Source organism: Eptesicus fuscus, chromosome 21 (genome assembly GCF_027574615.1).
Source record: "Eptesicus fuscus isolate TK198812 chromosome 21, DD_ASM_mEF_20220401, whole genome shotgun sequence".
In the NCBI taxonomy this organism is placed as follows: Eukaryota; Metazoa; Chordata; class Mammalia; order Chiroptera; family Vespertilionidae; genus Eptesicus; species Eptesicus fuscus.
This window is the reverse complement of record NC_072493.1, coordinates 29356840-29370681: the sequence shown is the minus strand read 5'-3', so window position 1 is coordinate 29370681 and position 13842 is coordinate 29356840. Positions and strand designations below refer to the sequence as shown.

The window sequence follows — 13842 nt, the reverse complement described above, 5'->3', positions numbered from 1 at the left end:
CCTCCCTCAGGCCTTTCCCCTGGCAGGCCTGGTTGCCGGGAGCGGCGGACATGGAAAGAATCGTGGTCCTGTTGACGTACTCAAAATTCTGATTGCTTCGTGCCTGCCCCTCAACCCTCCTGGGCTTCCAGCAACATGAGGTTCCAGGTGGCCTTTCTCGGGAAGCTGAACACATCCTAACTGATAGTCCAGCCGCCGCAGGCAGGAGCTTTGCCTTCAAGCCATGCAGAGTGCGAAACGGAGGCTCTGAGAAACCAAATCACTTCACTGTGGACACAAGAAGGGTAAGCGATGGAACCAGAACTCACACGCAGGCCCGCGTCCCCGTCCTGCATCCTCAGCCGCTCTTGCACACTGCTACCCTTGGTTTCACACGGGCTCTCTTGATTTTACATGGGACTTGGGGCCTGGGAAAGGGTTCTCAGCCCAGCAGGTACAGCGGATTGTGCCTCCATCACAACGCGGAGACGGCCACGTCAGCTCTGGGGTGCCGTTTAACTAGGAACAGTGCCCACGGCCTGGGCATGCATGAGCTGGCTCGCTCCTCCACAGCTACCCTACTTGCCGGTGAGGAAACCGAGCCTCACAGAGGGTGAACGTTCTGTGCAGAGCCACGCAGGGAGGGGCACAACTGGGGTTCAAACCAGGTCAGTCTGACGCTAGCGCCCCTTTGTGTGTCTCCCCTGCCCCCGCCCCTGCCCCCACCAACTACTCATATGCTCATCGGGTGGGACTTTGATCCTTACTGCTACGTCCCGGGAGCCCAGCGGTACTTGGCCTCTTGCAGGCACGCAAGTGTTTGCTGAATGAATGAGTGAGCCCCAGCAGGAATCCAAGGCTTGAGAAGTCCAAAGGAAAACCACGGGGCCGAGGCTCTTCCAAGCAGGCCCCAGTTCAAATAGCAGATTCCTACAACTCAATAGCAAAAACACAGACAAACAAAACCCCCACGGATAACCTGATGTAAAGATGGGCAATGGACTTAAATAGACAGGTCTCCAGAGAAGACATTCTAATGGCCAACAGGTATCCGAAAAGGTGGTAGATATTACTGATTATCATGGAAATGCCAATCAAAACCACAATGAGATATCATCACCTCATTCCTGCCGGAATGGCTGTTATAAAAAAAAAAAAAAAAAAGGTAAGTCCTGGTAAGGATGTGGAGAAAGAGACCCTATGCCCTCTCGGTGGGAATGTAAATTGGTGCAGCTCCTGTGGGAAACAGCAAGGAGGTTCCTCAAAAAATTAAAAAGTGGAACTACCATATGGTCCAGCCATCCCCCTTGTGGGTCTGCATCCCAAACAATTGAAGGCAGGATCGCAGAGTTACCCGCACTCCCCAGTTCATGCAGCATGACTCCCAATAGCCAAGAGGTGAAAACCACCTCAATGTACATCGATGGATGAGTGAATAAAGAAAATGCTGTCTCTACGCACAGTGGAGTATTACTCAGCCTTTAAAAAGAAGGAAATCCTGCCATTTGACAATATGAATGAACCAGGAGGACTTGATGCTAAGTGAAACAAGCCAGTCACGGGAGGACAAAGAGTGCGTGATCCCTCACATAGGAAGTATCGAAAATAGACTGGTAGTAGCAGAGAACAGTGATGGCTGCCAGGGGCTGGGAGGAGGGGCGTTGGGGAGGTGTTGAGTGGGTGTAAAGTTTCTGTTATGCAGGAGTACATTCTAGCAACCTGCTGTCCCATGGCGTGCCTATAGTGGTACTATACACCTAACATTTTGTTAAGAAGGTAAGTACCATGTTAAGTACCATCCACACACAGAGTACAGCACACAAAGCAACAACAGGAAATGTTTGGAGATGATGGATCTGCTTATCACCTTGATTGTGGTGCAGGTAACATAGGTATATGCGTATGTCCGAGCTCATCAAATGGTGTGCATAAAACATGTGCAGGCTTCGTATACCGATTGTACCTCAGTAGAAATTTTACAAGATTGAGGGGTCTACCCCCCACGCAGAAGCAGCGAGGCTGGGCCTAACCCTGACAAGTTCTGGGAGCCAGTTCTGGGTGGTACTTCCTGTCACAGCGGCCTGCCAACCAGCAGCTGGGACCCAGCTTGTCCCCAGGGGACATGCACTTCTCTGAACAATGTCGGGAAAGGAAACCAAACTCAAAGGCTCTCGGGGGTTTTCTGGTCATTTTTGGCTGTGGGGGCGGAGGGGAGGTTGGTAAGGCTTCCTGGGGCAGGGTGGTGGGCCTCAGCCTGGCTGCAGGGAGGGAGGCTGGGTGAGGAGGGCCCACTGTAACATAATGGTTATAATAATGAGACCCTGTCACTTATCAATGGCTGCCTTATGCTAAGCTCTTTGTCACCCATTATCTTGAATTCTTTAGGTAGGTTTTTTTTTGTTTTTGACAGCTTTATTGAGATATAATTCACATACCATACAATTCAGCCATCTAAAGGGTACAGTCCAATGGCTTTTCGTATATCCCCAGAGATGCTTAACTATCATTACAATCAGTCTGAGAACACTTTCCTCACTCCAAAGAGAAAGCCTTGGTCATCTCCTTCCAACGCCCCCTCCCCTCAGTCCTAGGCACCTGCTATTTTACTTTCTGTCTCTATAGCGATTTTTAAAATCCTCGACCGAGGATATGTTTATTGATTTTAGAGAGAGACGAGGGGAGAGAGAGAAAAACACGGATGTGAGAGAGAAACTTTGATTGGTTGCCTCCTGTATGTGCCCAGACCAAGGATTGAACCTGCAAACTTTCAGTGGACAGGATGACACTCCAACCAACCGCACCACCTGGCAAGGGCTCTGTCTCTATAGTTTTCCCTGTTGTGGAGTCCCACAGGTGGATTGGATGAGGAAGTTGGGAGGTTCAGAGAGGGTAACTGACCAGCTCAAGGTCACACAGCTAAGGAAGTAAAAGACCTTGGACTTGAATTCAGGTGTTCCTGTTCTCCAAGTCCACATCATCCCATTGCACCCAGAGCTTTTACTTCCCAGTGACAATATTAAAAATAGCCCTTATGGTTGAATTGAGATTCCTGTTTTGCCTCCACTGTCTCATTTAATCCTTATAATCACCCTGGGAGGTAGGTATAGTTTTTATCTATACCCATTTTGCAGAGAGGCAAACTGAGGTGCCGAGGGACTGATGGTCCAGTGCATCATGGCTGCTAGCAAATGGAAGAAAGTTATGGGAAAAAACTTGTATATATATGAGGACTTGTGAGGGACACAGGATCTAAAGTTGAAACAATGATGATTAAAAGATTATTTTCTCTTAGGTTATCCTCCCTTCCCCTTCTTTCTTTTTATATGAAAAGGAAAAGAAAGTCCCCTCCACCCTCTGAGGTCACTTCCTGACCCACTTGTGAATGTCTGTGGATTGGTTACAAATTCCTTTCTCCCTGCCTGAATGCCTCCTATTAATGCTGGGGATGGGCAGCGGGCCTGCATGTGCATGGGCTCTGGCAGCAGACAGACCTGGGTGCAAATCCTGCTTCCACCACCCACCTACTTACTGTCATACCATAGCCAACCCACGACAGGCTTGCTGCAGTATATGCCTGAATATACAGGGTGACTTCTCCCCCTACCCATCATGCTCTGGAAAGGAAGTGTCATTTTGTCTTCAAGTCCTTCCAGAACCGGGGCTGCCGCCTTCATTATTTTATTTTGAACAGCCAAGTTGAAGTTTGAGAAAAAAGGAGACGAGGAGCCCCAAACACTTGTTCCTTGCACTGGATTCCATTCGTTGTTCACCTGAGGGTAAAAAATGAGGCAAAGAAAAAAGCAATTAAAAATATGAAAAAAGCTGCTGTCTGCTATGACCATTATCTTATATACAACAGACATTTTAACTCGAAAAGTACTGTAGGCTTGCAACCATAGACGAAAAGAGCGTTTTTCAATGGAAGCATGTTGTACATGTTCTTTTCTTGCTTGCTCCCAGGGGACCAGAGAAAACTCTGGCCAGAATGAGCATCTGTTTGGACAGAGGTGAGGAGCCAAGGCTTCCTATAGCCTCTCCAAAAGTTCTGTTTGCACTCAGCCTCCTTTTCTCAGCAGATCAACCATGTTCTCTGTAGAACAAATTATGCACATATATGGTTGTACTAATACATCATGTACATTCTATAACATTACAAAATAGAATTGTTAAAAGGATGGGTGGAAACATAAGTTGAAGTCCTAAAAAAAAAACCCCCACAAAAACCCCAAACAAAAAACAAGGTAAAGAAATACAATCCAGATTTGGCCATTATTCCTGGCAAATTGGCCCTGTGGTTCCAAGTGGCTGATGTTATAACAAGCCTTTCAAAGATCTTTTTAAAAAACAGAGCAGTAAGTGATCTGTGGTGATGGGTCCTGGTACACCCTGAGACAGGAGCAGTGAAAGAAATGAATCCATGGATTTGTGAAAGCCAGCAAATGAGTCCTGTGGCTTCAGATATAACATTCTCAGTCACAACAACATTCTTAGATTCAAAAGATGTAACTCAAGCAACTTAGGAGTAAAACACGAGTCTGTCTCACAGCTCTATAGGTGACCCTAAAGCTGGCTCTAGCCACCACGAAGGCATTTGTAGCCGAGATACATATGAAAGCTTGAATAACATTGCTTCACGAAACCAGAGAATGAAAAAGGCAATATATTTCTCCAAAAGATATGTTACATCATACTCATACAGTGTGTGACTCGAAATAGGCTAGCTACATGAATCAACTACCATAACTAGGCATGTACCTAAGTCATCTATATGCTTAGAAGTTTATAAAGTGAGCCATAAAAAAAAAAAATCTCATTGGGAAAATGGAAGCTCAATCACCTGGTAACCTACATTCCTTACAACAAACTTTTGGGGTCAGCACTATTTTTGATCCTGTCTGACAGATGGGGAAAGTGAGTCTGAGGGTATTGAAGTGGCTTGTCCCAGGTAGCTAAGAGGCGGTCAGACGCCAGCGCAGCCTATTTCAAATTAGGGCCATGAACAGCCAATTCTCGGTCATTATGAGGAGTATATCAAAGGTATGTAAAACACGTGTATGCAGTAGGCGCTCCATAAATGCTACTCCATGTGGAAATTTTCGCTCTACCTTGCAAGAGACTTCGCTTCCACTCCTGCTGGCTCGGTTTCTTTCTCGGCTGGAGTGTCCTGCCAGGTCCGCCTCGGGAGTGCTCAGAGCCACAGACTGGGCAGGGCCCGCCTCGGGGTGCGGGGGGCGGGCCGGGCGCGGGGGGGGCGGGCGGGGGGGGGGCGGGTTGGCCCCGGAGGAGTCACGTGGCGCGCGGCTGCGGCCAAAGCAGAAGTAGCAGCGTCCGCGTCGGAGGGCGTGAGCGGCAGGGAGTGCCCGGAGCGCGGCGGGCGGCTGCGCGCGGGACCCCGGAGCCGGGACCCGCGGCGGGGCGCGGCCAGGTGGGTGGCCAGCCCTGGTGGGAGCGCGCGGGGGCGCCCGGTGGTCTGCGCCCGCGGGGTCCGCTCCTGCAGGGCTGCGTCCAGGGGGAACCTGCGCAGGGGCGCAGCCGGCGCGGGCAGGGGTGGGAGCGGTGTCTCGGTCCCCACCCGCGGTGCCGGAGCTCCGGGCGGTGACGGCAGGGGTCCGGGCCCGGTCACCGGACACTTCCTCTCGCGGGGCTGGTGCCACTTCGCCCTGGGACAGTCCCGGCTTTGAATGGGAACCCGGAGGAAGCGGCGCGGCTTGCGGTCCCGGGCGGCCGAGCGAGCGCTGGCGCTGACATTCAGGGCTCCGGTGGCCGCAGGGTCCTGCGTGGGGTCGGGCCGTGTTTTGGCCGCCCCGGTGCCTAGGGCTCGGCGACTCCGCGCGGCCAGGCGGGCCCGGCACTTCCCCGTATTGCACAGGTGGTGGAGGGAGGGAGGGCGGGAGGGAGAGAAGGGGGGTGGCGGCGGCGCGATACCGCGAAGGCGCAGCCCTTCCCCGAGGAGAGAGAGGCCAGGATCGCGTTGGGGGGCGGGGGTGGGGCATTCGCGGTTCCCTCTTCCACCCCACCGTCGGGTGCATCATTTTGTGTGTCGCCTGTGCGTTTTCCTGGCTCTGTTTTGGAATCCCAAAGAGGTCATTACCCCCCCGAGCGGAAGAATTTGAGGGAAAGATGGGTCCCGTTGGGACTGGAGGTTGGCGCCTGGATTTCGGTGGAGGCTGGGGAGGGGCTCTGAGCACCCGGTTCTTGAATGAGGCTGAGATGAGAGAGTACGGTGGGGTGAGGGGGCTGACGTGGCTCAAGGGGAACAGGTGGCCTTTTTAGTCAACTTCATTTGAATTTCAGTTCCAGCTGTGTGGTCCGGGGCAGGTTGAGTTTCTTCCCCTGGACCCCGGGCTCCACGCCAGGGCTGTGTTGAGAACTGGGGCTTTACTATTGAAAAGCGTCCCTGGCTAGTTCCTCAGCCTCTGGGTAAGGTGTCTGCGTGGGGCTCAGGCCATCAACCTTAGCTACAGTTCTTCAGGGCGGGCTCACTCATTTCGGGGTCTGGGCCGGTCCCAGGCACTTACCCGCTTACGAAGGTGCGCGCGCCACCTGCGGATCGGCTCAGGGAGAGAACCGCTGCAGGCTTCACTGATGCTGAAATTGCCCGGTGGTGCTGCTGTCTTGCCCCCCCCCCCCCACCCCCTCCCACCCTCCCCACCGCCACACCCTGAGCATCTGAGGCTTCTCTGGAAGAGGCAGAGCGGGCACCCCCATGCAGAGCCCTTTTGCTGGGTGGAGTCAGTGGAAAGTGGCCCGTGAGACCACCTGAAAGCAGTTCTTAGTTTAGAAAGCAGGAACACACAAAGAAGAAAAACTCATCCACTCTGTCACCGCTTAAATTAATAAAATGTTGTCATCCTTTCTCCCCTCTTTCCTGCCCCCATAGTAACCGCTCTCCCTGGACTTGTAAGTAAACAGCCTTTTAGAAATGTAGTTATCTTATACTGACTGGTTTGCCACTCTTTTTTCATCTCTCTCATGACCTTCCCAGCAGATCAAATCGCTTATAAATCACTCTCATTCTCTCCAAAAGCTATGGTGTGTTCTTTAAGGTGTGTGTTTTCATTATTTATTGACAGGACTCTTACCTAAACTCCCGCCCCCCCCCCCCAAATTGATTGGCAGTTAGATTGTTTCCCGCGCTGTTTTTCTTTCTCTTTTTTCTGTTACAAGTGATGCCTCCGTGAACATCTTTGTTCGTGTTTCTTTCTGCACATACGTGATTATTGGATCAAAGCATATGCATGTTTTACTAGATGCTCACATGTTGTCCTAAAATAACTAGATGCTCACATGTTGAGCTAATCCGAACCCATACGTGCAGTGGCTGATACTGCCTGTGTCTGCAGTGACAACGTAAGTCCTGGTGCTGCAGGGTGGGTGTGAGGGCAGCAATACATCCCTCAAGCGGTACAAGGGGTGGTAACCTCTCAGGGGTGTGACGGCTGATTTTTAACAGAGAATTGTTTCCTGGGATTTTGTACAATATCCTGTACTGGCCTAACATGTGCAGAAGAGAAGAACACTCCCCTGCTTCCTGGTGCTGGCTCCTTGAATCCCAGAAGTTTATTTTGAAGAGAAGAACATGAAAAGTAGAAATGGTGAAACCTCTTGTTGAATCTCAGCCACGTTTGTATTTATACCCTAAGTCATTTTACAGAGTTACCGAGGGAAGGTGAGAAACAGGAACAAAAAAGGGATTTCAAGGCTATTTCTTTCCTTTTTTTTTTTTTTTTTTGAAAGCAGAAGCAAAATGGAAATTGCCTGTGATGGCCAGGTGCGCCTCCCCCGGGGTCAAGGCCTCGGAGACCTCCTTGCTTTAGATGCTGACCATCCAGCTCTAGAAACCTGGGTCGGGAGCTGGCTGCATTTTGGTGTTTGATTCCAAGGATCTTGTGGCTGTGAGGATGTCCTTCCAGTTCTTGGCCGGAGGCAGCACGAAAGGCTTGTTTATGGTGGAGCCAATCCGCTGGGCTTTTGAGCTGGAAGTAACCAGAATCCCAGGATGGTTAAATCCGAGGGCCTCCCAGAGCCAGAGTCAGACAGAATGGAGAGCCCCAGTGCCTCCGGCTGGCAGGTTTCATCACAAGTGGAGGTGTGACAGGGTGTGTGTTTCCCCTGTATGCCCTCCTGCACGTTGGACTTGAGACCCGGGAGTGGGAAACTCCAGAGTCAGCATGGTAAAGAGCTGCGGAGCTGGGACCAGGTGCAAACCCTGGTCCTGCCACTTTCCAGCTCTGTGACCTTGGACAAGCTTCTGTCTGGCCAAATTCTGCCGTGGGATTCTGATCGCAGAAGGCAGGTGCTGAAGGAGCAGAGGTGTGAGATCCAGACCAGGGTTCTAATCCTGGTGCATGACCTTGTCTGCATGACCTTGATCACATCATTTCACCCCTTTGGGCTTGTTTTCACTTCTTGTATTTCTCATTGAGATGAATGAGAGGAACCAGGTGTAGCAGGTGCTGGCACCTGGGAGGGCCAATTAGCAGTTACTGGGTGAGAGTGGCCATGGGCACCTTGCTTCTCCCCTGGACCTGGATTAGAGGGTGAAGAGGCGGGAGGTTCACTTCAGGCAGAGTTCTTGGCACACCCTCTTAGTCCTGCTGCAGGGCCTTCGCTTAAGCCTGTTCCTCTGCCTAGAACACTGTTCCCTCCTGCTTCATTTAAAAAAAAAAAATTAGATTCAAAAGCTTTCTCTGAGCCCTCTAAGCTCCTGGCCTAACCCCAGACTAAACTCAGGGCCCCTCCCCAGTAGCCTCTCTCCACTTCCCCCTCATTTGCTTACTAGTTCCCAGCTTAGTGCTTGGCAGTAGAGTTGACACTCAATTAAGGTATTTACTAACTGGCTGATTAACATTATCTGAGGCCCTGCTAAATGCTGGGGGCTGCGTATATATTGTAGCTTTCATTCTCCCAGCACCCCTTCAGGGTAGCACTATTATCCCCATTTTACAGATGGGGAAACTGAGGCCCTGAGTTTGAGCATCTTGGCAGGAGACTCTGGGCAAGTCAGAGCCAGAGTAGAGGCCAAGAAAGCCCTGGCTGACAACCTGCCTCTCCACGGAGTAACAACTGTGGGCTCCTAAAGGGATTTGGAGGGAGGGAAGGAGGTAAGGAAGAAACACAGAACAACTGATGGCAATAGATTCAGCAATAGCTAAATGCCAGGAGCACTGACTTTGCATCCTTGTTTTAAGGGCCAAGACCAAACATGTCAAACTCCCGGCTGGTGGGCCACATGTCTGACATGCTTGGCCAAGACAACTTTCTGGCTTAATCCTCACAAGAACCTTTCATGTATTTTCCTCTTTACAAATGTGGAATGAGGCCCAGGGGCTTCCGTGACTTGGTGTAGGGCCAGCCTTAGTTCAAGTCCCCTCTGAGTGGCAGGCAGTGTGTCTTTGGACGTTTGGGGGGCAGAATTGGGGGTTGAGGGTGTAGAGCAAGGGCTCAGGGAGGGACTGCAGGGTTGAGCAGAGGAGTGACATGATTTCACTCCTCTTCTGAAAGCATTCTTCTGGCTACTGGTCTGTGAGTTGTCTGTAGGAGGCAGGCAGAAGCAGGGAGACCAGTTAGTAGGTGCTTAGAATAATCCTATATAATAAAAGCCTAATATGCAAATTGATTAAACAATGGAACCACTGGTGGAATGACCGGTCGCTATGACATGCACTGACCACTAGGGGGCAGATGCTCAATGCAGGAGCTTCCCCCAGCCTGCAGGCTCCAGGCCAGCCAAAGTGGGTGTGAGTGGGCCCCCCCCCCCCCCAATTGCCCCACGGGTTGCTGCAGCAGCAGGGGCTGGGGCCAATGAGTGGGCGGTGCCAGGCCAGCCAAGGTGGGTGCCAGCAGGGGCCCCCTGATCACCCCACCGGTTACCCCACAGATCAACCCTGATCACCAGCTAGGCCTAGGGACCCTACCCATGCACGAATTTCATGCACCGGGCCTCTAGTCCAAGTATAAGATCTTGGAAGAACCGGTGAGGGGTGAGATGGGTTTCTGGATTTGCTGTTGGATTGAGTGTGGTTGTGAGAGAGGCCAGACAAGGAAGGCCTTGAGATTTGGGGCCCTAGCGCCTCTTTGGCCACACAATTCATTGCCACTAGAATCTTCTCCTAAACATCGGCTGTTTGTGGGAATAGGTGGTGATCAAGTTCACCTGCTGTATGCTGAGCTTTGCTGGTGACATCGCATTCCAAGCTTTCTAAGAAAGGAAGCCTCTGAGGCTTGCAGAGGTCACACAGCCTGCCCAGGGCCATGCAGTCAGCAGGAACCTACACCAGCACTTGAACTTGAGGCTGCCGGGCCCCGAGGTTTTCTGCCCTGTTGGCCCCATTTCCATGCAGAGGTCTCCACGGACACATTCTGAAGCTTTGTTTTCCTTCTTCTGCTTCCAACTTCGTTTAGGAAATAAAGGGATGGTTAGAAATTTCTAGGCAGGATAGAAAAGGATGCCGGTGTTGGGGATGAGGGCTGGGAGCCAACCTGGGCTGCTTTGACTATTCAAATATTCTACAGCATGCAAGTGTGTGGGGAGGGAGGGGCTCTCGGCCAGGCTGGGGCGATTTGGTTATTCAAAGCCTGGGTGACGGTTGGGCCCTTGAGGTCAGGGGTGTCCTCCCATACCTCCACTTCCATTTAAACCTCGGTGTGGGTCTGAGCGGCCAGCAATTCGCTGCCACTAGGATCTTCTCCTAAAACTCGTCCTCGTGGGCGTGAGACGGGATTTGGCTCTGGAAGTCCAAGCCCTGTTACCTAAATCCTCCTCAGTTAACTAAAGCCAGTTCACATTCCTCTATCCTGCCCTCCAGCCTCCCTGTTCCTCGCTCCTCCTCCTCCCTGGAGTGGCCAACAATGACCACCATGGTCCACGTGGACGCCCTTCCGGAATATGAGAAGAGTCAGATCAAGAGAGCCCTGGAGCTGGGCACCGTGATGACCGTGTTCAGCTTCCGCAAGTCCACCCCGGAGCGCAGGACCGTCCAGGTGATCATGGAGACGCGGCAGGTGGCGTGGAGTAAGACGGCCGACAAGATCGAGGGCTTCCGTGAGTACCTGCCGGGCAGGGCAGTGCGGCCTGCCTCCCTGTGGCCTGGCCTGTGCGGCTTCTCACCTTCCTGCCTTCACTTGTCACTGCCGTTGTTGTTTTGATACCTTCTTCTGTTCTAAAAATGGAAGTGTGGCCACTTCGTCTGGGTCTCTGATGGGGTTTAGAGCAGGTGGGAGAAGTTCAGCCAGTGTCTTCTAAGGCCAACTTGGAAATGACACCCAGATAGCTCACCTGGGCCAGCAGGGGCTGTGCTCAGTCTGACAGCATCTGGGTCCTTTGGTTCCTGTCGATGGTCAAGCTCTCTGCCCTCTTAGGGTCTAACAGGCCAAGAGTTTGTGGAAACTCAGAGCTTGGTAGCCTGATACACGTCTGTTTCATTTCACTGCAAACCACAGAGTGAGAGGCCTTGACTGTAGCTCATGTGGACAGAGCATGCTCTGCAGCTTTCAGATGAGGTTCTGGTTCTGGTGGAGGTGTCTTCCCTTCCCCACCCCCCTTAGATGAGGCAATAGGCTCAGTTCCTAAAGTTTCTAAGACTGTTTTTTAACAGAGTGAGGAGACTTAATTAAGCAAGTTTCAGTTGCAGAGACTTGTTTTAATTTGCATTTAAAGTAGTATTGACTACTTTAAAAAAATGTTAATCCTCACCTGAGGATATTTTTTCCCCATGGATTTCTAGAGACAGTGGAAAGGAGGAGCGGGGCAAGAGAGAGAGAGCGATTAGGAACAGTGTTGCCATGAACGTTGATGTACACGTTTCTGTGTGGCTGCATGCTTTCGTTTCTCTTGGGTATATGCCTAGGAGTGTTGTCTGTGTCTAATCATTTTAGGAACTGCCAGACAGTTTTCCAACTGGCTGCACCGTTTTACATTCCCACCCGCCGTGCATGAGGGTTATCCGTGCATTCTATTTTCTATACCTGTATGGGGCTATCCGAAGGACAACTTCCTATAAGAGTGACTCCCGAGTTAAAGAGCATTAATTAACTTGGGAGTTTGACAACACCCCACAGCAGCCCGTGCGGTGTGTGGGAGGACCGGCTCCCCACGCCTTCCTCCACACCGTGATGCGGTTCTGAACTGGGCCATTCACAGGTAGAGTCAGGTAGCTTGGTGTCATTCTTCATTTGGTTTCTCTTGTCATGTGTGGGATTAAACAGCTTCCCCAAGGTTGCTCCTCGCTTCGGAGCCAAGGGGGCCTCGGAGGGCCCAGAGCCCGAAGCCCCGCTTTGAAACTATGTGGAAGCAGCCAGCTTTCTTCCCATCTTTGTTTGCTTTGGCCACTCTCGACCTCTCAGGTGGCTCAGAAACCTGTTGCAGCTGCAGTGGGGGGAGGGGGGAAGGGAGGAGGAGGAGGCTGCAGGGCACTGACCGTAAATACAGGTGTGCCACGCTGAGTGGATGGGTCCTGCTGACCATGAGAAACACCTGGGGGCTTTCGAAAGCATAGGCTGCTGGAACCTTCTCCTGAAGCCCGTTCTGAGGGGCACCAGACAGGATTTGGCTCCTGAAATCCATGCCAGGTAGTTCTCCCTCTCAGTTAACTGAAAGCAATTCCCCCTTCTCCCTGGGGTGGCTAAGGATGGTGTCACTGCCGAGGTTGGTTGGGACTGAGCATTGCAGTTAATAGACTCCCAGTTGATCATGGTAATTAGCTAGGTTTGACATATACTGTTCTACAACCTTCCTTCCCATCCATTTTCCCTCCCTCCCTCCTTCCCTCCCTCCCATTTTTGAATGCCTGCTCTGCCAGGCCTGTTCTAGGCACCGGAGACACAGCAGTAATCAGATGAGACTCACCTCCTCCTGGAGCCTACGTTGTGCCACTGAGTGGAGCAGCGTTCGGTGAGCTTTGCTGTGTGACCGTGGGCAAGTTACATCTGTTTTCTGAGATTGAATTCCCTTATCTATAGATTGGGCATAACATAGGTGCCCACTCCACACAGTGATAGTTGGGAATGAATGAAGGGGGGAATATGCCAGAAGGGTTCAACGCAGTCGCACGGGATGGGCATTTAGCCCTCGGGCGCCGCTGCTGTTACATTTGCCGTGTAGTGGTAACCGAGCGGCAGCCAGCTCTGCGGGTGGCGGTCTGGCTCAGGTGTTCGGACATTGTCTGGTGGGATCCATTAACCGGTTTCGAGAAGACGATGATGTGGCCCCATTGGTGTTTTTGATCATGCTCTGGCAGCCCTGTGGGAGGCGGCTGTGTTGGTGTGTTTGTAAAGCGACTGGAAAAGCCAATTCTGGGGTAAAGAGCTTAGGAATGAGCGAGCGGGCCTTTGGGCCCTGGGCGGGGGACTCTTAGGGCCAAGTTTTCAGCCTCCTGTTGTCAGTGAGATGCCCTGAGGGGATAACTCCCCCTCCCCCACTGCAGTGTTCTTCAAGGGTCCTAATCAGCAGGGACTGCAGGTAACCGTGAGGTCTGTGAGGGGCAGGCTGGCATGAGGGAGCAGGCGTGTGGTTGTGGGGCCTGTGGTATGTGACTTCTGGCAGGTGTCGCGCCCTTCCTGGGGGCCTGGATGAGGCCAGACTCACACAGATCCCACTGTCCAGAGCAGTGAGGGGTTCTCTCCACCAGGGCGATGCCCCCGGGCACATGGCAAATGTCTGTAGACATTTTTAGTTGTGATAGTGGAGGGGGAGGGTGCTCATGGCATCTAGGGAGTGAACCAAAGCCAGGGATGCTGCTGAACACCTCACAATGCGCGGACAGCCCCACTACAAACAGATTTCAGCACCAAGTGTCAGTGGTGCCGAGGTGGAGAAACTGGTCCGGGCCGTGTGTTGACTTGTTTAGAGCCATAAAGCATCCC

At 52.0% G+C, this 13842-nt stretch overlaps 1 protein-coding gene across 1 annotated transcript in view; it reads left to right on the top strand.

Annotated features, from left to right (window-relative positions):
- Window positions 1–5303: 5303 nt before the first annotated feature.
- PLCG2 (phospholipase C gamma 2) overlaps window positions 5304–13842 on the top strand; it is a 137374-nt gene continuing 128835 nt past the window's right edge. The window contains exons 1-2 of the mRNA XM_008139703.3: window positions 5304–5404; window positions 10788–11023. Coding sequence (XP_008137925.2) covers window positions 10831–11023 — 193 coding nt within the window. The 5' untranslated portion in view covers window positions 5304–5404; window positions 10788–10830. The remainder of the gene's footprint in view (window positions 5405–10787; window positions 11024–13842) is intronic.